This window comes from Rhincodon typus, chromosome 8, assembly GCF_021869965.1.
Source record: "Rhincodon typus isolate 14 chromosome 8, sRhiTyp1.1, whole genome shotgun sequence".
Classification (NCBI taxonomy): Eukaryota; Metazoa; Chordata; class Chondrichthyes; order Orectolobiformes; family Rhincodontidae; genus Rhincodon; species Rhincodon typus.
The window spans coordinates 40496581-40520154 of NC_063339.1; the positions used below are offsets into that span (position 1 = coordinate 40496581).

The window sequence follows — 23574 nt, forward strand, 5'->3', positions numbered from 1 at the left end:
CAGTTTTTACTATCTCTAAGTTGAAGTGTGAGCTGTGTAGCATATTTCCAATAAGTTTCTGTATTAACCACTAGAGGGAGCCAACAGTCCTACCATGAAAGGAACATTACAAATGAAAACATTTAAAATTAAATCAACATTTGATTGTGTCCATGGAGCTCTGGTAATAGTATCTCTTGTTTAATTATCCTGGTAAGAATATTCTACAGCTGAATCAATTTAAATTACAAGTTGTAAGGAAATTATTCAGACTCTTGTGGCGCAGTGGTCGTGTCCTTACTCCTGGACCGAGAGACATGGGTTCAGGTCCCACCTACTCCAGAGATGTGTAATAACATCTCTCAACAGGTTGATTAGAAAAATAGGTTAAATTAAAAGAATTACAAAATTATTCAAGATATTCATCCAAAATGTTACGTATGCTAACAAGTCTTCAACAATAACAATTGTAAGCGTTCTAGTTTCACTGTGATCTCAATAAAGCAAATCCCATACTTTGGAATGTCATTCTTTGTCAATTGCATTAGCACAGGGTTGCCTTATTTGCAATAGCCTGCGTACTCTGTTAAAAGTAATCTCATTTTTACAACATACACCCTCTTAAGATGATTTCTATCACTTTGAATCAGAAATTCATCAAAAGTTAATAGGGTACAAGTTGCATTCATGATTTGATTAGGTGAAAAGAATATTAATCTGCACAAGCATTCATCACTATTGTACTTGTGCAATAGTACTGTCAGGTCCCCTGGACAGAGCTTAGGCATTAGGCTATTTAACTATGGAAATTAGCAACTTAACGTCTGTTGAAGAACCTCCACCCATTGAGAAATGAGTTGTTGATTATTTGATATACGACTAATGTTAAGAGGTTGTGTTGAGTACCCATAGATAATTCTGGCCAAAAAGATGATGCTCAGAGATAATGGATTTCAAAAATAAACTAAAATTTCAATTTGACAAATGCAAGATAAGTTTTGGAGTTTCCAGGTTACTAGGCAATCACAGGGATAAATTATTTAGAGATTGTTGAAATGGTACTGCATAGGAAATGCATTAAATTCAACTGGCCCATTTTACTCTCTTGTAAAATTTAATTCCCAACATGTCTGGTGCCATTTTCCATCCTGTTCAATTTACCACTCCCTCTGCTTACTCTGTGGCCCCTGCGCAGAATCAAGCCTCATCATCCCTCTTCAGGTCTCGCTCCAGAATGTCCCTTTGGGCTCTTGACGTCCATAAATGTATTTTGGATGACTGTATTAATGTCATGGCATGAAGGGAAACTTGGCTGATATTCCTTGTGTAAATATCCTACTGCGAGCAGGCTTCAATTTACCTTTTATTAGAAAGAACCTTTGTGGTAATGCCAATGGAATAATTATCCAGAAGCCAAGGCAAATGTTCTGGGGACAATGATTTGAATCCCATCTCAACAGTTGGTGAAATCTGAATTAAATAAAATTTAAAGTGAAAATCCAGTCTATTGATGATTGTTGTAAAAATCCAACTGATTCACTAAGGTTCTTGAGGGAAGAAGATCTGCCATCCTCACCTGGGCTGGCCTTTTATGTGACTCCAGACCCACAGCAATGTGGTAGACACTTAGCTGCCCTTTGAAATGGTCCTAGCAAGCCACTCAGTTCCAGAGAAGTAAGAGATAAGCAGTTAGGTTGGTCTGGCCAGCAAAACCCACATCCTATGGAAACCACACATCCTCTAACTAAAAATTGCTATTTCCCACCCTTACCTGATTTCTAAACTTGTTGGAAGTTTTACCTTGGATGCTTATCTTTTGGCCTCACTAGCAGCCTTTATTATGGTAGTTTGGTGAATGAATTCTTAGATGTTTAGCAACAGCAAGTTGCTGGGCTTTGTATAGACAATGCATATTAAATGTCATTTCCCTGAGAATCTTCTTCAGGCTGGATACATCTTTCCTGAATCATTGAAGGCTGCCATAATTATTTTGCAAGCAATTCACATCTAATTTTCATATTTCTAAATATGTATAGCTGGTAGGTCTCCCAAAATCTACAGGATTAAATTTCACTTAATCTGTACAATCTGATTGCCTTGTAACCTAGAAACTCCAAAACTTATCTTGCATAATGAGTTCTCCATCTACTGTAGTACTGATGTTTAAAGACCACATTCCTCTTTTATATATGGTCTCAATAAGTTACTCAGTCAGAGAAAGGGATCTCAGTCAATCCCAATTTTAATATTACTTGACTTTTTTTGTGAATATCTAGTTCATAATTTATCTGTTTTAGAATATAGCTTTTAGTTTGTAAGTTATTCCTATCGGTCATAGATGTTACACCTCACTAGGGTAATGAGCTGGAAATCAAACCTTGCTATTGCCAAGTTGTTACAAAAGTTAAAGATTTTATAAAGTACAGAGAATTAATGTAAATTCTGGGGCGCTGTGAATATCCTCTGGGTTGGTCCCAGGAAAAGTGAATCAGTCACCAGGATTTTGTCAGTTAAGGAACCACCTTGGAAGAATTAAAAAAAATACTGAGTTTATAATACAAGTCTTTATAAGCTATAGTGTTAAGTTGGTGGTGCTTGCTTTGTTTAATTTCTCTCAATATATGCAACCAAGTTCAGTTTTATTAAAATCATGAAATCTTGTAGCAGTTTTGTCAGTTAGTTATTTGGTTTTCATACTTTCTCTTTAAATGCTAATAATCCCTAACAGGATTGCAACAATCTAAATGTGCAAGCTTGAAGCCAGGTTGCTGAGCAGAAATAGGTTACTTCCCCTTCACGGCCCAGGAGATTTGTGACCAAATAGCAAGAAAGCAAAATCAAAACCACCACCAACTAGCATCCCCACCGCACCCAAAAACAAATTAATTGACTGAGTCGAAAAACATTCTAGATTTCTAGGGTTTTAGAGTAGATTTGTAGCTCGTTTTGTGGATGTTGTGGTTGGTTGGCTTGCCGAACTGGTTTGTTGTTTTTCCGCAGACGTTTCATTACCCTGCTGGGTAACATCATCAGTGCAGCCTCCGATGAAGCGCTGTTGTGATTTCCCACCTGGTATTTAAACTCTGGAGTCTGTTGAGCTGGATCACCTCACTTCCGGTTTTCCTCACAGTGGAGTGTATATGGAGCTCAGCTCTATTTGTTTATTGATGGCTTTCTTCGTGGAGTACCAGGCTTCTAGGAATTCCCATGCTTGTCTCTGCTTTGCTTGTCCCAAGATCTTGGTGTTGTCCCATTCGAATTGGTGGTTCTCCTTATCCATGTGGATAGAGATGAGTAAGTATTGGTTGTGTCTTTTTGTAGCCAATTGATGATGACACGACTAATGCGGACTCCAGAATTTAAATACCAGGTGGGAAAACACAACGGCGCTTCATCGGAGGCTGCACTGATGGTGTTATCCAACAGGGTAATGAAACATCGGTGGAAAAACAACGAAGCAGCTCGGTGAGCCAACCAATCACAACATTCTAGATTTAGCTTATTTTATTATGTGGTTTACCCATGGCTTTATAACATTTCTTTCATCAAGTTTCAAAGCTAATTCGCAAAGTATATTATTTAAATTGTTCAAAGCACACCAGCATGGTGTATTAAATTTACATTATCATTTACCACTTCATGGGTAACACAAGAGAGACAAGTGCTTTGAATTTTGATAGCAATCATCATCTTCAGAATATTTCTTAATCAAAAACCTTGAAGTTTGCTTTTTCTGATTTCACCACTATAAAAGGTAAATTTCAACGGCTTATTTTACCTCTAGAAGTACTTCAATAAAGCAAGGCAACTATGTGTTACATTTCTCCATAATCCATTTCAAAAATGCATTTCTGTGCACAGGTTACAAAAAGACTGAAAAACATTCACCATATTAGATAACATAGGACTTCTAAAAAATTTTTTCAGTATCAACTTTGAACATTTCAAATGACTGACTTGGAAAACAATTCTAAATTGTCAGGTTTGTATATCCTGCTGAAAAAGTAAAATGTGTCAATTGCTTTATTTAAAACTTCCAGATGGATTGTGTAACCTTAGCTTTTTATTCACTGGAACTGTCAGGCTCCACTGGAAACAATTAGAAGACATACTGAAAAACTTCTCATCTAAACACACAGCAGGAGGGATAATAAAGTCAGGCAGCATATTGTCAAACACTTTGAAAAAGACCTTGGGCAAAAATATTCTAGCACGGTGTGTACTAAAGCTACAGTGTGCCATCATCTCCAGCATGTTTCATGAAACTTTTTTTCGTACTGTGTCAGTGTGCAATTCATTGGCATTAGTATAAACCCATATTTGATCTAAACACACAGACATTCAATAAATTATTGCAATGAATTAGAACTCCTAAGCCAAGCTGATTGAAAAAAATGTAAATTTCACAAATCACCCATAAAGGCTGTGACACAAACATACCAGCTTTTACGAATATCCAATTTTAACACAACAATTATAACAATCATATATTTTAAATTGGTCAGTATAAATCATTAAAATAAATCATTAAAAAATGTCTTTCAAAATTAATATTTACTTGATACAAATATAAAACATTACAACAGTTTCCTAGACTCCAGTGATGAGCTTATATACGATAAGTACATATGTATCCAGGTTATAACCTTTGTATGGTCTTTAACTTCTGGCCCTACATCTATAGCAATGTATCTACAATAGACTTACCAAGTTCCCAGCATTACAGATGCCAGTCTTCAGCCAATTTGATTCACTCCGTGTGAAATCAAGAACCGGCTGAAGACACTAAATACTGCAAGGACTATGGGCCCTGATAACATTTTGGTAATAGTACTAAAGATTTGTGCTCCAGAACTTGTACCCCTAGCGAAACTGTTCCATCACATCTTCAAGACTGGCTTCTACCCATCAATGTACAAAATTGCCCAGATACATGCTACGCACAAAATCAGGACTAATCCGACCCAGTCAATTACAGCCTTATCAGTCTAATTTCGAGCATCAACAAAGTGATGAATGGGGTTCTTGACTGGGCTACCAAGTTGTTCTTGCAAAGGAATAATCTGCATACTGATGCTCAGTTTGGCTCTGACCTCATTTTAGCTTTGGTCCAAACATGGAACACATGAACTGAACATTGAGGTGCCCTAGCTAAAGTGGAGTCAATGGAAATCAGGAAAAACATTCTGCTGGTTGCATTCATACCTGCCTCAAAGGAAGAGATGATAGTGATTATTGGTGGTCAATCATTTTAAACCAAGATATCTTTGCAGGACTATCTCAGGATAACCTTCTCTCGAACATAAAAGTCAGAAGTGGGGATGTTTGCTGATGATTGCATAATGTTCAGTGCTATGTTATCTAAGATTACAAAGGGATCTTGATAATTTGGGCCAATAGGCCTATGAGTGGCAGTTAGAATTTAATTTGGATAAACGCGAGGTGTTGCATTTTGGTAAGACGAACAAGGGCAGGATTTATATAGTTAATGGTAGAGCCCTGGGGAGTGTTGTTGAACAGAGAGACCTAGGGGTTCAGGTACATATTTCTTTGAAAGTTGCGTCACAGGTAAACAGGTTGGTAAAGAAGGCATTTGGCACAATTGGCTTTATTGCTCAGACCATTGAGTATAGGAGTTGGGATGTCATATTGTGGTTGTACAGGATGTTGGTGAGGCCATTTTTGGAGTACTATGTAGAGTTCTGGTTGCCCTGCTATAGGAAAGATATTATTAAATTGGATAGGGTGAAGAAAAGATTTGCAAGGATGTTACTGGGGCTCGAGGTTTTGACTTATAGGGAGAGGTTGGATAGGCTGGGACTTTTTTCACCAGATTGTAGGAAGTGGTGACCTTACAAAGTTTTATAAAATCATGATGGACATTGATAAGGTTAATAGCAAAAGTTTTTTCCTAGAGTTGGGCAGTTCAAAACTAGAACGCATATTTTTAGGGCGAGAGGAGCAAGATTTAAAAGGGACCTGAGGGGCAATTTTTTCACACAGAGGGTGGTTCGTATGTGGAATGAACTACCAGAGGAAGTGGTAAATGCAGGTACCATTACAACATTTAAAAGGCATCTGGATGAATAGGAATAGGAAAGAGGGATATTGGCCAAATGTAGGTACATGGGACCAACTTAGTTTGTGAAACTTGGTCGGCATGGATGATTTGAAGGGTCTATTTTCATGCTGTAAGACTCTATGGACCTACAACTATGTGTGACTCCTCAGTTACTGAAGCAGTCTCTGATCACATGCAGCAAAGTTTGGACAACATCTACAACTGGGTTGTTAAGTTGCAAATAGTAGTTTAGTCACAAAATGTTGAAGCAATGACCATCTCCTTCAGAAGAAAATCTAACCATCACCCGTTGATGTTCAACAATGCTACAGATTCACAGTAGCTGAATCTCATACTATCAACATCCCAGTGTTACCTTTGATGAGAAACTAAGCAAATACGGTGACTACAAGAACAGGTTACAGGCTAGGAATTCTGTAGCAATCAATTCACCTCCTGTCTCCCCAACTCATGGCCACCATCTGCAAAGTCAAGAGTATGATGGCATACTCTCTATTTGCCCAGATGAGTACAGCTCCAACAACATTGAAGAAGCCTGACACCATCCAAGAAAATACAGTCTGCTTGACTGGCACCCCATTCACCATCTTTAACATTCACTCCCTTCTCCCTCTTGCATATTGACAACAGTGTGCACCATCTACAAGATACATTGCAGTAGCTCATCAAAGCTACATCAACAGCACTTTCCAAATCAACTAAAACTACCAACTAGAAGGACAAAGACAGCAGAAACATGGGAATACCACCAACTCCAAGTTCTTCTCCAAGCCATTCACCATCTTGACTTGGAAATACATCAGTGTTGCTTCTCTGTCACTGGGTCCAATATCTGGAACTCCCTTCCTAACAGCACTGTTGTCATGTTTGCACCCCAAGACCGCAGTGGTTAAAACAAAGCAACTCACCACCACCTTCTCTTAGGGACAGATAATATGTGCTAGCTTAACCAATTATGCCCACATCTCATACACAAATAAAAAAATGTCAATTGAGGAAATGGTTACATCTGAAATGAGGAAATTGTGTTGCATCAAAATTTCACTATTTACTCTCACAGCTGTACACAGTATCACAATCAGAAATGTGTAAAGTGATGGGGAGGAAATAAAAACTTGTGCTGATGAAAAGAAATGAAGTAATTCCTGTGCATCTCTGACAAGAGAAATCAGAAGTGATCTATCTCTTACTAGTTGATAATCTGCTTGGTGGGGAACAAGTACACAGTTGATCTTTGGAAATGTATTGTATTGTTTCTGTTTACATGTAAAACAAAAGAACTATACTCCTTGGAAAAACAGTGTAAACCTTTCAGGACAATTTTCCTACATCCATTTTAAAAACCGCATTCAACTCAAATGACCTCACCTCTGCATCTACATTCTGAAGTCCACACTGATCACAAATAGAAATCAACTCTTTGCTACTCAAGTAGCTGTCTTTGGTGACTCCGAGTTCTTCAGAAACCGCATGAAGTCGTTCTTCAATATACTTGGGGTCAGCACCAAACACGCATTGGGAAGAGTTCAAGTCATCTGGGTTCCAAAATCTCAGCTGACCTGAAAAATGTATCATTTTCTAATTACTTAGTGCAGAATGAAAAAAAAATCAATGAGGATAGATGCATTAATAAGCAACCACAAATGTGCTTTTGGAGTAAGGACATTAGAAAGAATTCGCTAAGGGCACCTATTTGGCTATTTATTGTTGTATATGACAACCACTATATTTCTATACCTTAATATGTTTAATTTTCCATTCCACCATGTGTATATGCTTTTCATTTGACAATCCAATATACTATTTTCAACTGCACTATGTACCCAAAAAGCTATCACGAGGCAAAGGAAGACTCAGAAGAATCAAAATTTTTAGGAAGTTAGTTCATGTATTATGAGTCCATGACTCAGAATCCCTAGAATGCAGATAGAGGCCATTCAGCCCATCAAGTCTACACTAGCCCTCCGAAGCATATCCTAGCTCAACCCTATGAAGAAATATTGAACTGGATTATAAAAACCAAGATCTGAAAATGGAAATTTAAAATCTAAATTTGTTTTAATTTTCTGACACTCCTTAAATTTGTAAAGTTATTTCGAGATATTTTTCTATTTCAGCCAATTCCTCTACATAAGCAATATGCATGTAGTGACAGTCAATCATGATGTTTGCATTATCAAGTACATATACATAGAGTCATAGAGTCATATGTGGAATCTGAATCCATACACACTTAGTGAAGCAATTGGTTGATTCACAAGTTTTTCTGGCGTAAATCTCAACCAAGCTGAAACAAGATGAACGAATTTGAAACCAAATTTAGACTTCCAATTTATTTATTCAGATCTTTACACTCATTATCTGGGTTCCCATGTGGTTCTAGTGTAATATTCTGACATTGTTCATCACCTTTATTCTTGTGAACACAATCGTAATAATGGTAAATGATGTAGGTTCTCGATTCATACAGAGGCATACATTAGGATGGCAGGGCACTAATTTTGACCTCAGTCACAGAGGAGAGAAATTCACTGGCAACTAATTTCTGCTTAAAAATACATTTATGGGTAATGGATGAGGGCAGATTTGAACTTGAATTTGAACACTGTGACATCATAATCATCATACAGTCAAATTGCCTGATATATGATTGATGGGTTACTCAACAAGAATGACTCAGCAAGGAGTCAATATCACTTCTTTAGGGAACGGACTGTCAGTCCGTGAATGAGCAATGCAAGATGATTACAAGGAGGCAAGAAACAAATAAGTTAGGTCCTTTCTTATTCAATTTTCACTCTCTTGCTGTTCCTCCGTCTGAGCTCTTAACATGGCTAACCATTTTGGCTAAGAAATCTGACAGAAGTCAGAAAACACCATTTACAGGCTAAAATTCATTAGGTGAGCGAGAAATTTGCCTCCTTCCCAACCTTGCCTGAATTAAATTCTGCGTGGGAAGGCCCAAGCTGGAATTTCCTGTCCTATTGCCATTTGAGGTCCTTAAGTGGTCAATCAATGATCCGATCCAAGATAACAAGGTGTAGAGCTGGATGAACACAGCAGGCCAAGCAGCATCAGAGGAGCAGGAAGGCTGATGTTTCGGGCTTAGACCCTTCTTCAGAAATGGGGGAGGGGAAGGGGGTTCTGAAATAAATAGGGAGAGAGGGGGAGGCGGATAGAAGATGGATAGAGGAGAAGATAGGTGGAGAGGAGACAGACAGGTCAAAGAGGCGGGGATGGAGCCAGTAGAGGTGAGTGTAGGTGGGGAGGTAGGGAGGGGATAGGTCAGTCTAGGGAGGACAGACAGGTCAAGGGGGCGGGATGAGGTTAGTAGGAAGGAGATGGGGGTGGGGCTTGGGGTGGGAGGAGGGAATAGGTGGGAGGAAGGACAGGTTAGGGAGGCAGGGATGAGCTGGGCTGGTTTTGGGATGCGGTAGGGGGAGGAGAGATTTTGAAGTCCACATTGATAACATTGGGCTGCAGGGTTCCCAAGCGGAATATGAGTTGCTGTTCCTGCAACCTTTGGGTAGCATCATTGTGGCACTGCAGGAGGCCCAGGATGGACATGTCGTCTGAGGAATGGGAGGGGGAGTTGAAATGGTTCGCGACTGGGAAGTGCAGTTGTTTAGTGCGAACCAAGCGTAGGTATTCTGCAAAGCGGTACCCCAAGCCTCCGCTTGGTTTCCCCGATGCAGGGAAGCGGATGCAGTATACCACATTAGCAGATCTGCAGGTGAACATCTGCTTGATGTGGAAAGTCTTCTTGGGGCCTTGGATGGGGGTGAGGGGGGAGGTGTAGGGGCAGGTGTAGCACTCCCTGCGTTAGCAGGGAAAAGTGCCGGGTGTGGTGGGGCTGGAGGGGATTGTGGAGCGGACAAGGGAGTCACGGAGAGAGTGGTCAATCCGGAAAGCAGTTAAGGGTGGGGAGGGAAAAATGTCTTTGGTGGTGGGGTCGGATTGCAGATGGCGGATTTGTTGGAGGATGATGCGATCCAAATGATTCTGACTGTCTTACCACGCCCGACCTACCTTACCATACCATCCAATCAGACCTGACTACCTCTCAACCAGACACAACAACTACCGCCACCCCCTGAAAAACTGACTATACCTCCACGACTTACCCACATATCCATATCATCCACCAACTCACTCATTCACGAACCCTCAATTATCTGTTAAAAAACTGGGCTTTTAAATACTTACAGGAATTTGGCAATTAGTACAATAAAAAAAGGGGGCATTTTCTCACGTTCCCCTGACTGTACTCCACTCATTGGAGTTTGATCGGAGATTCTGCACTATGCATTTCTTCTTCAGCCCAGATTGAAGCATACCAGAAGAAATGTGCATTATTGTTAGGTTGGCAAAATCTTCATGGGCAACAGCAATGTGACTGTCATTGCTGCCAACTGCATAATTCAGGCCAGTGCCCTGATATTTACATGGGGAGACAGGATGGTGTACCTAAAACCTGGAACAAGGGATTTGTTGATATTAATGGTATGACAGCAATATATTTTCATCTTCCATTTCCCATCTAGCAGTCAACTAAATTGAACACCGAATGGTTATAGCACAGAAGAAGGGCACTTGGCCCATTGACCGAATTCAGCATCTGCTGCCAGAATACAATGATCAATGAAAGGCAGGGGAAAGAGGTCAGCCTGCATTTTCACAAATGTTGGAAAGGGAGAGAGGGGCAAGGGGTGTTATCTCCTTTTTGGGCTTGGGGATGAAGATGTTTCCTGTTTTGGGGAGGGGAAAATTTGCATATCAGGGGCAACTTCTCCCTTGTGCATCCCCGCATTCTGATCTAAAAATCTGACTCCTACCCTCAGTTCCACTATTCCTCTGAATCCAGAAGTAACTACTTACCATAGTCCGGTCTCTTTCATCCCCAGGACTCCCCGTAGCCTCAGAAATGGCCACTACTAAGTTATAGCACTGCTGGGACTATACGACTGCTGGCCAATCAGCTCTCAAGGGCAGGATGTTCTTTCCTTTAGGGTCTGAGTTTGTCAACTCTGCTCCCAGGGGATTATTGTTGTGGGTAACTATTTTTAAAGTCTGTCTTTTCTACTGTGGCGAGATGGGTCAAGCATTACACCACTCTCCCACATAAAATCATACCATTATTTTACGTTTCTGAGGCACACAAGAATTCACAATTATTTCAAACTACACTCTTGTATCTTAACGCAATCTATTCTCCACCAAAGGGCCACTGAACTCGAAATGTTAACTCTGCTTTCTTTCCACAGATACTGCCAGACTTGCTGAGTTTCTTCAGCAATTTCTGTTTTTGTTTCTCACCCAAAAATGTCTGTTCTTTAATTAACAACAATGTAGAAACACAGATTTGGCAGGGGTGAATGAGAAAACTTCAACAAATGTTCATTAAATGTGTGTCATTTGTATTCCTGAATGTCCAGATTTGAGCAGCACACAGCAATCCTGACTTCCGGCTTATCAGAAAAAACATTATTATTATCGTGAATAAAATTCACCATTTTACATGGCAAATTCCACATGGACTTTGACTAATGAAGTCAAAGATCACTTGTATTGTCAGTTAGTATCTACCATATAAAATAATTCGTAAAATGAAAAATCCATTGAATATGTACACATAAATTCTGACTGCTTTAAATTACTAGATGTTGTGCTTGTACAGACCAGTTAACAGCATCTCTCTTCATTTGTACTGAGTTAGCTGATATTAGCAAAAGCAGATAGGGTTGCTATTATGGGCTTCAGTGCCACTGGATCAGGGGACAGACAGGCCAAGAGGTGTACCAACCTCCACTACCTAGGCTTCGATCTGGAGGCCTGGAAGTTTCAATAGAATGGTGGGGATGGCAATTAATTTGGTGGGTTGTTTTGAAGGACATAATGGCTGCCTTCATGCCATTTCAGGCATTAAGTCCTAGATGGGAAGGTTCATGACCTGCTGTTGATTAAGGCCCTTAAGCAATCAATTAACAAGCACTTAAGAGCCTCAGCCCAAAATTTCCCAATTAACTTTGTTCCTAGCGGTAAAGAAGCATGGCCACCTTTTTGACTGCTGCATGCTTGCCAAATGAGTGAGAGGAATGCACTCGTTTGCCTCAATCTGGGGCATCTGGGTTTACAGATAGTGTGCAGACAGTGGCTGCTGAAAGCCTATCCCTGCTCTATTCCTTGCTTCCTGTGACCACAACTTCCCAAAAATCACTGGACTTCCTGCTGCTCCTGATCTGCAGACAGCAGTCAAAGCCTTCAAAGCAGCATCACTTCTCATAAGGATCGCTAGCCTGTGACTGTCCAGCAGCTTCAGACAGGGCAGGGCAAGCAGGAATTGATTAGCCAGGCTACCACTTTAGTGCCTGATTCGTACTTGGTCTGGTGGGGTTTGTCAAGGGTGGGAATAGTTTGGTGGGGACTCACTGTTAAAGACACGCGCCCCCACAAACAAAAGGGAAATCTTGACCAAAGAATGAATACTTAGGCATGCTATGAAAAAGATCAGCCATGATCTTATTAAATGGCGGGGCAGGCTCGAGGGGCCAGATGGCCTACTCCTGCTCCCAGTTCTTACGTTCTTATGAAAGGCTAGTCAATGCTATGAAACACTCTGACAGCATGTGACAGATGGGAATTCCCCCACCTCTCTCTAAACTACTCTTTCCACACTGAAATCGTTGATTCCTTGGTGGATAATGGATCCAATCAGTTCTGGGTAGCACCAGCTCAGCATCTAATCCAAGGGGACATCATAACTGAGCCCAATTATGTCCTCACATCATGTCATATGCTCACATCACCCATTGATCAGGGGTAAGATCCCTGACCCAGGAGTACTCAGCCTCAATGGTACCCTACTTTCATCTTAGCTGACCACAGTTACTTCAACAATTACAGATCAAACTCTCAAGTTCCTGGTCTAAACACCTCAGTTACTCACAAATCAAATTGACTATGCTATCAGAGGAGCTTAGCTTTAAAAAATACCAAAATATATATCCTTTAAAAAAAATGAACTAAGCCTTTCAGTGTTTGCAAGATATTTGAAGTTTGCAGTTCATCCTTACCTTCAGCTTCATATTCTTCACCTTCTGTGGAAGTTTTCCATTTCTAAAAATAAAATAATTAAGTCAAATAATTTGAACATTCATTTGTATTTTTATGAATTGCAAACAAAATTGTAAAATGTGTGAACATAACAAGACCCAGTGAGAAGAAATAAAGGATAATATGACAAAGCCTATATTTTATTAAGGACATGAGAAAGTTTAAAACCTTCAATCTTGTTACATTTTTGAAAAATAAATTGCATTTCTATTGTATTTTCCAATCCTCAATATGTTCTGAAGCAGTTTTATAGTCAATTAAGTAACTGTTTGAAGTGTAGTTACTGTTGTAAGAAAGATGGCAGCTAATTTGTATACTGCACTTTTCCACAAACACTAATGAAAACATTTATAAAGGGATGCTGGTTAAGGGATAAATATTGATCAAGATGTCAAGGGAACACCCTACTCTTCTACCAATCTAGCCAATAGATCTGTTATATCCAACTAGGACTGCAGACAAAGCCTTGGTTTAAAGTCTCACTTTAACAATAATAATATCTCAGATTGTGCAGCACTCCCTCAGTACAACAGTGAAGTGCCAGCCTTGATTATGTGCTGATTGGAGGGAGGCTCGAATTCCTGACCCTCTGATTCAGAGGTGACAGTGCTATGAATGAGCCTTGGCTGATGCCTTAGGTGAAAAGAAAAGCATAAGTTACAAGAACTTACTTCATTTTTAAAGGTATTTATGGGCACAGCAATTTGTAGGGCATTTCCTGAAGTGCATTGGGTGGCACCCAAGCACACTCTTTCATTAGTGATTCTTGCAGAGATTTAACTGCCAAGTGTACAACAAAAAACATTTACTATCAGGAGGCAAAAAAAAAATAAGCAAGTCTCTTTCATCAAACAAACACAGAAAATACTGGAGTAACTTAGCAGGTCTGTCGGCATCTGTGGAGAGAGAAACAGAGTTAATGGTTCACCAGTTCTGAAGAAGTTATATCAGATTCAAAATGTGAACTCTGTTTTTCTCTCTCCACAGATGTTGCCAGACCTGCTGAGTTTCTCCAGCACTTTCTGTATTTGTTTCAGACTTCCAGTATTCACAGTATTTTGCTTTTATTTAAATCTCTTTCATCAGACGATTGTAAATATCCATTTAGTAGGAAGCTCTGGACAAATTTGCAGAAGAGTTGTTTTTAAGAAGTAGGAAGTGTAAATTCGTGAAAGAGGAAATTGCCTAAGATTCACTTGCTGTACATAAAAATGTTCAACAATAACGTAACAATATGGAATGAGACTCTAAGAAATAGTTGTGTGATGAAGGTAAACCAGAATTTGATGTATCTAAGTACAGTAAATTCTCTCTGGAGTCCAGATATCTACTTACCTGATGTTGGCACATAATCATTAGCCAAATAATTTCAGGTTTGTTTTGATTAGACTCAATTACAGATTTGAGCACAGTAATATGCAATGCATAATCTTAGCCAGAGCTCTAAATGCTGTTTCATTAATCAATATACCTTACGTCAACTAAATCCAATATATTAGGACTCAAAGTACAAAAGTGAAGAGGGTACTTGTGTAGCAAATGTTAATGAAGTTATAACCTTCCCTTACTCTCTGAAAGTACTTGCTAAAATAATAGGAATTATCCCTTATGAATCAACTATTTGCACATTAATAGCATTCATAATTGTGAGATTGGTTTTCATTTCAAGATTTTAAAAGACTTTTAAATGAATCTGGTTAGAAAGTAAATTACTGAATAATTCAGCAACATGCAATTATGTGGGACCTTCATAAATCCCAGCACAGGCATGATTCAAATGCAGAATTTTATGAACTTACTTATTTGGATCACTGCATTTCAAAGTCAAAGTCAAAGTGTCAAAGTTTTTCTTATTGATGATGTTCCAAGGCTCTAAAGGCAAAGAAGGGATTCTCACTGATTCTGATTGCAAAGTAGTGGCTTCTTGGCCAAGCCACTTCATTATGGCTGCTGCTAGTATTAAAATCACCTGATCAACTGAAATACATTCAGCTTTGATCAGAACATATACAAGTCATAGAACTAAATTGGATACGCCCTACGTCTAGGCAGGCAGTCTGATAAAACCAGTCAGTAACCTAGAAAGATTGCATCCACCAGTACAATATTGCAGTCTGTGAAAGTGTGGCTATAAATACAGAGTATCTGTAGATGGGCACCTAACTAATTGAAAACAGAGGCAACATTCAATCTGCGTGGTTTCCATAGAAACAAGATTAAATATAGTGGCTTTAAAAATTGCAGCAGCTGGTGGAATATTTCAATTACCCTGTTACTGAGCAATACCGGCATCTCCAATGTTAAAGTTGTAAACCTAATTTGAGTGCTGTCCTTCAAGAACATACACAGTATGTAATGGAAGTGAATGTGAGATCATGATTATTTGCTTTAGGAAAATAAAAAGAACATCATAATCCAATAAAAAAACTGATTTTGTGAATAACATTTCTGCATTATTCAGTGCACTGATTAGAAGATACATCTTCTATACACAGGGTACAGTAAATCACATTTTATCTGACCCCATCCCTTATTGTCATGCCACTTTTCACCACGTATTCACTAAATTATCTGACCTTCCATTATCTAATGCTAAATGAACTGTGTTCAGTACAGAAACCCTTATCCCCTTATGACCCCCACCTCAATGACGTGGTGCAGGACACAATGTTAACCTCTTCTTCTGTTGCCTGTGCCTTTGTGCCCATTTCTTTGGGCAACAGTCTTCTCTCCACTTGACAAACCCTTTCACCTATTCTCAATACTCTTCTCCACACCTACGTCCATTCAACAATTTCCAGTTTCCTGGCCCTACCTGCCTTCTCTTCAGTATGGAGTTCTCCTCTTTTCCCTTGAATGGAGGCAAGTGTAGACTCCACTACCACTACCCTCCTCTATCTGGCTAAGCTTGTTCTCTCACATTTTCCCACAACAATTTCTCCTTGAACACGTTTCAATGTCTCCATGTTAAAGGCTCTGGATAACTGCATGGGTCCCACCTATGCCTTTCTTTTTGTTGGTAGGGGAACATTCTTTGTTTCAGTCCTACTCAGGGCCTTCCTCAACAATTCTTTCTCCAGTGCATTGATCAAAGTATCAGTTCCGCTTTCAGCTCTTGTCTGGACCTGAAAAGAATTAATCAATTTTGCTATTAATTTCCATCCTTTCACCTTCACCTGGTGCTTCTCTGACTTTTCCCTTCCCTTCCTTGATTTTTCTGTTACCATTTCCAAGTATAGGCTTTCCACTGATATTTATTACAAAGGTATCATCACCACAGCTACTTATTCCTCACACACTGCTTCCTGTAAGGACTCATTTCCATTCTCCTTAATTCTCTATCATTGTTGCATCTGCTCCAACGATGCAAGCTTCCACAGGTTCTGACATCTTTGTTTTTCCTCAACAAAAGATGTGCCCTCAGCCTTGACAGACTAATTTCCTGCACTTTTGCCCTCATCCTTTCCCTTGCCTCCCAAGGCCAAGATGGGTTCCTCTGTCCTCACTTTCCGCCCAATCTGCCTCCATGTTCAAAGGATCTTCCTATGCATTTTCCATTAAGTACAACATGTTGCCACCAACAAACACATCTTCCCTTTCCTTCTCCTATCAGTATTCTGTAGGGACCATTCCCTGTGACACTATGGTCCAATCCTCCTGCACCCCCAACACATCACCTCCTTCTACAGCACCTTCAATGCAATTGTAGAAAGTGTATCACATGCCCTTTCACTTCCTCTCTCCACAATGACCATGGCTGCAAACACATCTTCCAGGCAAATCACTAGTACTTTCAAATCTAATCTACAGTTTTCACTGCTCACAATATTGTTTCCTCTATATTGGGAAGACCAAACACAAACTGGGTTACTGCTTTTGAGAAAACCTCCACATAGTCTGTAAGAATGACCCTGACCTTTCAGCTGTTTGCCACATTAATACACCACCTCGCTCTCATGCTGACATTTCTCTCCTATGCCTGCTGCAGTGCTCCAGAGAAGCCCAAGGTAAAAACAGAACCTCATTTTCTGTTCAGGCACTTTACAGCCTTCAAGACTCAACATTGAGTTCAACAACATTACACCATGAACCCTCTCCTGCGTTTTGCTATTCTACCCACTCTTAGACCCACCCTGCAGGGTCTGTTTTTGATAGTTATGCTTTCTATAAGATCTCATTTTTATTCTGTTATCAGAACCTTATCTGTACCCATGCCTCACCTTCTCTGCAAACATTACACTCGTTTTATCTGTTGTTCTGACAGCTTTGATCTCCAATCTGTCTAACCTTCCATAATCTGGTTTTCTGATCCACCTGCCTTCTGCCACTTTTCAATAGCATAAGATCTATGAGATTTTCCTGTCTCTCCATAGAGTTAAAGAGCCATACACCACGGAAACAGATCCTTTAGTCCAACTTGTCCATGCCAACCAGACATCCCAATCCAACCTAGTCCCATTTGCCAGCATTTGGCCCATATCCCTGTAAACCCTTCCTAGTCATGTACCCATCCAGATGTCTTTTAAATGTTGTAATTATAACTGCCTCCTCCACTTCCTCTGGTAGCTTGTTCCAAACTAACACCACTCTCCGCGTGAAAAAGTTGTCCCTCAGATATTTTTAAGATCTTTCCCTGCTCATCTTAAACCTATGTCCTTTAGTTTTGGACTCCCCACAAGGAAAAAGTCCTTGGCTGTTCACCCTATCCATGCCCCTCATGATTTTATAAACGTCTACAAGGTCACCCCTCAGCCTCTGATGCTTCTTTAGATAAGGAGACCCAAAACCGTTCACAGTATTCCAGCTGTGGTCTGACTAGCCCCTTGTACAGTTTTAGCAAGATCTACCCCTTTTTATACTCTATCCCCTTTGAAATAAAGGCTAACATACCATTTAAATTCCTTCTTACCCACTGAATCTGAATGCTAACTTTCTGTGATTCAAACACAAGGACTGAAGCTTTCTTCAGTCTTTCCTTATTTAAATAATATTCATTTCCTCTACTGTTCCTGTCGAAGTGCATCACCTCACTATTTCCCATGATATATTCCACTTGCCAAATTTTTGTCATTCACTTAACCTGTCTATATTTCTGTGCAGACTCCTAGCGTCATCCTCATCACTTGCCTACCCACCTACTTTCGTATCATCTACAAACTCTTTACAGTAGTCACTTCTGTTTTCCAAATCATTAATATTTATTGTAAATAGTTGTGACACAGCATTGACCCTTGTGGTACTCCTCTCATTGCAGGTTATCATGCCCAAAATGCCCCCTTTATTCCAAATCTCTGTATTCTATTAGTTAGCCAATTTTTATCCATGTTGACACATGACCTTGAACACCATGCATTCTTATCTTAGTAAGTAGCCTTATGTGTGGTACCTTATTGAAAGCCTTTTGGAAATCCAAGTACACTACATCTACTTGTTCTGCTTTATCTACCTGATTGTTACCTCCTCAAAGCACTGCATTAATTTGCCAAAAGTAATTTCTCTTTCATGAAGCCATGCTGATTCTGCTTGATTAGATTATGCATTTCTTAAACTCTGCCATTACATCCTATTGAACAGACTCCAAGATTGACCCAATGACAGACGTTAGCTAACTGGCTGCTTTTTTGTCTCCATCCCTTTTTGAATAATCTTTGCCACATTATATGTTTTTTATTTCAATTTGATAATGTCCTTAACTTCCCTAGTTAACCATACTCGGTTTATCCCTTGCCTAGAATCCTTCTTCCTCACTGGAATATATCTTTACTGTATGCTATTAAATATCTTTTTTATATATCCACCATTATTCATCAACCATCTTCTCTGCTTTAATCCGTTCCAAGTGCAGAAGTCAACTCTGTCCTAGTCCCGAGACAACAAGGTGCAGGGCTGGATGAACACAGCAGGCCAAGCAGCATCATAGGAGCAGAAAGGCTGACGTTTCGGGCCTAGACCCTTCATCAGAAAAGGAGGAGGGGAAGGGGTTCTGAAATAAATAGGGAGAGAGTGGGAGGCGGATAGAAGATGGATAGAGGAGAGGATAGGTGGAGAGGAAATAAACAGGTCGAAGAGGCAGGGATGGAGCCAGTAAAGGTGAGTGTAGGTGGGGAGTTGGGGAGGGGATAGGTCAGTCCAGGGAGGACGGACAGGTCAAGGGGGCGGGATGAGGTTAGTCGGTAGGAGATGGGGGTGTGGCTTGAGGTGGGAGGAGGGGATAGGTGGGAGGAAGAACAGGTTAGGGAGGCGGGGACGAGCTGGGCTGGTTTTGGGATGCGGTAGGGGGAGGGGAGATTTTGAAACTTGTGAAATCCACATTGATACCATTGGGCTGCAGGGGTCCCAAGCGGAACCGTGACTCCCTTGTCCGCTCCACACTCCCCTCCAGCCCCACCACACCCGGCACTTTTCCCTGCAACCGCAGGAAGTGCTACACCTGCCCCCATACTTCCTCCCTCACCCCCATCCCAGGCCCCAAGAAGACTTTCCACATCGAGCAGATGTTCACCTGCACATCTGCCAATGTGGTATACTGCATCCGCTGTACCTGGCGCTTCCTCTACATCGGGGAAACCAAGCGGAGGCTCGGGGACCGCTTTGCAGAACACCTACGCTCGGTTCGCAATAAACAACTGCACCTCCCAGTTGCGAACCATTTCAATGCCCCCTCCCATTCCTCAGACGACATGTCCATCCTGGGCCTCCTGCAGTGCCACAATGATGCCACCCGAAGGTTGCAGGAACAGCAACTCATATTCCGCTTGGGAACCCTGCAGCCCAATGGTATCAATGTGGATTTCACAAGTTTCAAAATCTCCCCTCCCCCTACCGCATCCCAAAACCAGCTCAGCTCGTCCCTGCCTCCCTAACCTGTTCTTCCTCCCACCTATCCCCTCCTCCCACCTCAAGCCGCACCCCCATCTCCTATCGACTAACCTCATCCCGCCCCCTTGACCTGTCCGTCCTCCCTGGACTGACCTATCCCCTCCCCAACTCCCCACCTACACTCACCTTTACTGGCTCCATCCCCACCTCTTCGATCTGTTTGTTTCCTCTCCACCTATCCTCTCCTCTATCCATCTTCTATCCGCCTCCCACTCTCTCCCTATTTATTTCAGAACCCCCTTCCCCTCCCCCTTTTCTGATGAAGGGTCTAGGCCCGAAACGTCAGCCTTTCTGCTCCTATGATGCTGCTTGGCCTGCTGTGTTCATCCAGCCCTGCACCTTGTTGTCTCGGATTCTCCCGCATCTGCAGTTCCTACTATCTCTGTCCTAGTTCCCATGTAATTACTCCTATTTAAGTTTAGAGCAGCTACTATTAGGGGACCTATAGGCTATTCCCACCAGTGTCTTCTTCCTGTTGTTTTTTTCTTACCTGTTTTATATCATCCAATAAAGATCATTTCTTGCTAATATATTAATTCTGTCTCATACTAACAAAACCAATCCACTACTTCATTTCTTGCTTCTCCTTTTGAAAGGCCACATATCTATAAATACTTAGTTCCCAGATTCAATTTACTTTAACCTTGACTTTGTAATGGCTATAAGATCGTGCACATTAACCTATTTTGTCCATTAATTCATTAATTTTGTTCTGAATACTATGTGCAATTAAGGAAAGCGCCATTAGTTTTGCCTTTTTACCTCTGTTCCCCCTTTGTCCCTATTTGCTGCTTTTCTAAAATGTTTGTAACTCTATCCCTTCCTGTCCCACTTTGGGTATCATTGTCAAAGTTGTCATGCAATGCCTCCAAATGCTTTTGCTTTGTAAGTCTATGCTTTCACCCTCCTGAACTTACCTGCACTCCCTGATTAGATTAATGCCCTCTCTACAGACCTATTATTCGATTCACAAGCAAACTTGTTCCCAACACATGTCAAATGAAGCCTATCAAACTGGAACAGCTCCCTTCTACCCAGTACTGGTGCCAGTGCCCCATGAACTGAAACCCCTTACTTCCATGCCAATTTTTAAGTCATGCATTTAACTCCCTGACTTAATTTATCCTGCACTAATTTGCCTGTGGCTCAGATAGAAATTTTGAGATTACCACCTTGGAGGTCCTCCATTTTAGGTTAGCTCCTAACTGTTCAAGATTTTTCAGCAGAGCCTCCTTTCCAGTCCTATCAATGTCGCTAGTACCAATGCAGATGACAACAAATGAATCCCTCCGGTCTCACTCTATGTTCTTCTACATTCCCACGGAGAGGTCCTTAACCAGGCAGACAACATAGCCTTGCGACTCACGATCATGGCTACAGAGAACAGTATCTATCCTCATAATTATAATATACCCTACCCACCGCTATATTCTTATTTCCGCCCCCCCCCCCCCAGGTGAATAGCTCCCTGTCATATCAAATATGTAAGAATTGGCTGGCATAATATGTCATGCTTTGAATTAATCAAGGATCTAATTTGCTTAGCAAGATTATGGGGCAAGAAACAATATAGTTTATTAAAGATTTCGAGAGGCTTTGTAACTTGGGGTTGTAGACACGTTCGCCAAGCCAGCAGGTTTGGTTGCAAACGTTTCATCTCTCTTTTAGGTAACATCTTCAGTGCGCCTCTGGTGAAGCGTTGGTGTTCCGTCCCGTTTGTTATTTATATGCCTCAGTTTGTTCGGGTGTTTGGTACCACTTCCGGTTCTGTTTCTCAGTGGTTTGTACACAGGGTCTAATTCAACGAGGACAATGAGGGACACAAATTTGACTGGGACAACACATCCATAATTGCACAAGCCAAACAGAGACACATCTGCGAATTCCTGGACGCCTGGTGTTGCTAATTGGAAATCTATCAATGAGCACATTGAATTAGACCGTGTACAAAACATTGAGAAACAGAACCGGAAGTGGTACCAAACACCCGAACAAACTGGGGCATATAAATAATAAGCAGGACAGAACACCAATGCTTCATTGGAGGCGCATTGACGATGTTACCTGGCAGGGTGACAAAACGTTTGCAACCAAACCCACCGGCTCAGTGAGCATGTCTACAACCTCAATATAGTTTATTCTATTTAAATGCTGGCTGGGCCACATTTACTGTTGATCCTTAGATACACTGAAAATTTCTTATTGAAGTGACTGATTTTATAATTGAATGGCTTATTGACTAGGTGCATTGGCCATGCTAAGTTGCCCATAGTGCCCAGGGATTAGCCATGGCAATGCAGGGTTACAGGGATAGGGTAGGGATGTGGATCTGGCTGGGATGTTCTTCAGAGGGTCGGTGTGGACTTGATGGGCTGAATGGCTTGCTTCCACATTGTAAGGATTCTGTGATTTCTTTTCTGATTTCTATTTTGGAATGCGCCACACAGGTGGGGTGGCACTCATCAGCAACCTAGGCTAGGCAATGTTGATAGGAATAAGTAACAGGACTCTATCTCTTCATGAGGCAATTGGGACTTAATGTCAAACCACCAGCCTTCAATGGGCAGGAAACAATTCTGGCATTAATACTAAGTAAGCAGATTTATTGAATCAATTCCATAACTTGTCATGTTGGGTCTTGAACTTATGACCTTGCATCCAGTATTATAACCATTACACTACCAAAACATGTTTTACATTCATTGGACATTGTGTTGTGCATTAATATGCCATTTATGTGTAATCAATTTAATATGCCATTTGTCACAAAAAATGTACAAGCGATTTCAGTTTTTTGCAAACTGTTGGCTTCATAGCATTCATCTGTTAATTATCTCTTGCAAATTTGACAACCTTGCATTCATTTCAGCGCACGGGTCCCTGATATAATTAGAAACATCAGGGACTGAGGACCGAGACCATTCAGCATTCCGCTCAATACCTTCACTCAGATTGTAATCAAACCTCTCACTTAGATATCTATCTGGCTCAAATTCCTTCTTTCCTTAAAAGTAACATTTTATTGGTCTTCTTGGACAAAGCTACCCCACAGACAATTGCAGAGAGAGAGTATGCAAAGAGTATCAGATCAGACAGTGACAGCCTCTGTCGCAGCTTATTTAGGGAGAAATAGAGCAAATAGGTAATTAGCTGAGGTAATTAGGCAGAATTTATACTTTTTTAACTTTTATTTTTACTTCAAATTTATACCTTAAAAGGTGCGGTGGCTGCGGTAGGGAACACAATTGGTTAAATTACTGAAGAGCACTTACTGTTTTCAATTATAAGAGATACTTACTTATTTCCTATGATATTTTGCACCAAATGGTAAAAATGCAGTTTCCAAAGGGACAGAGGGAGAGAAAAAAAATCACACCAGCTTTCAACATTTCATATGACAGTAAACTTAATAGTGGAAGTGTTACAGAGACAGCAGGAACTGCCAATGCTGGAGAATCTGAGATAACAAGGTGTAGAGCCGGATGAACATAGCAGGCCAAGCAGCATCAGAGGAGCAGGAA

The 23574-nt window shown here is 40.7% G+C and overlaps 1 protein-coding gene across 1 annotated transcript in view; it reads right to left on the bottom strand.

The window, feature by feature from the left end:
- nin (ninein (GSK3B interacting protein)) overlaps positions 1 to 23574 on the bottom strand; it is a 148797-nt gene that overhangs the window by 65155 nt on the left and 60068 nt on the right. Inside the window, exons 4-5 of the mRNA XM_048600390.1 lie at positions 13135 to 13177; positions 7430 to 7620 (exon numbers count right to left, since the gene is read on the bottom strand). Coding sequence (XP_048456347.1) covers positions 7430 to 7620; positions 13135 to 13177 — 234 coding nt within the window. The remainder of the gene's footprint in view (positions 1 to 7429; positions 7621 to 13134; positions 13178 to 23574) is intronic.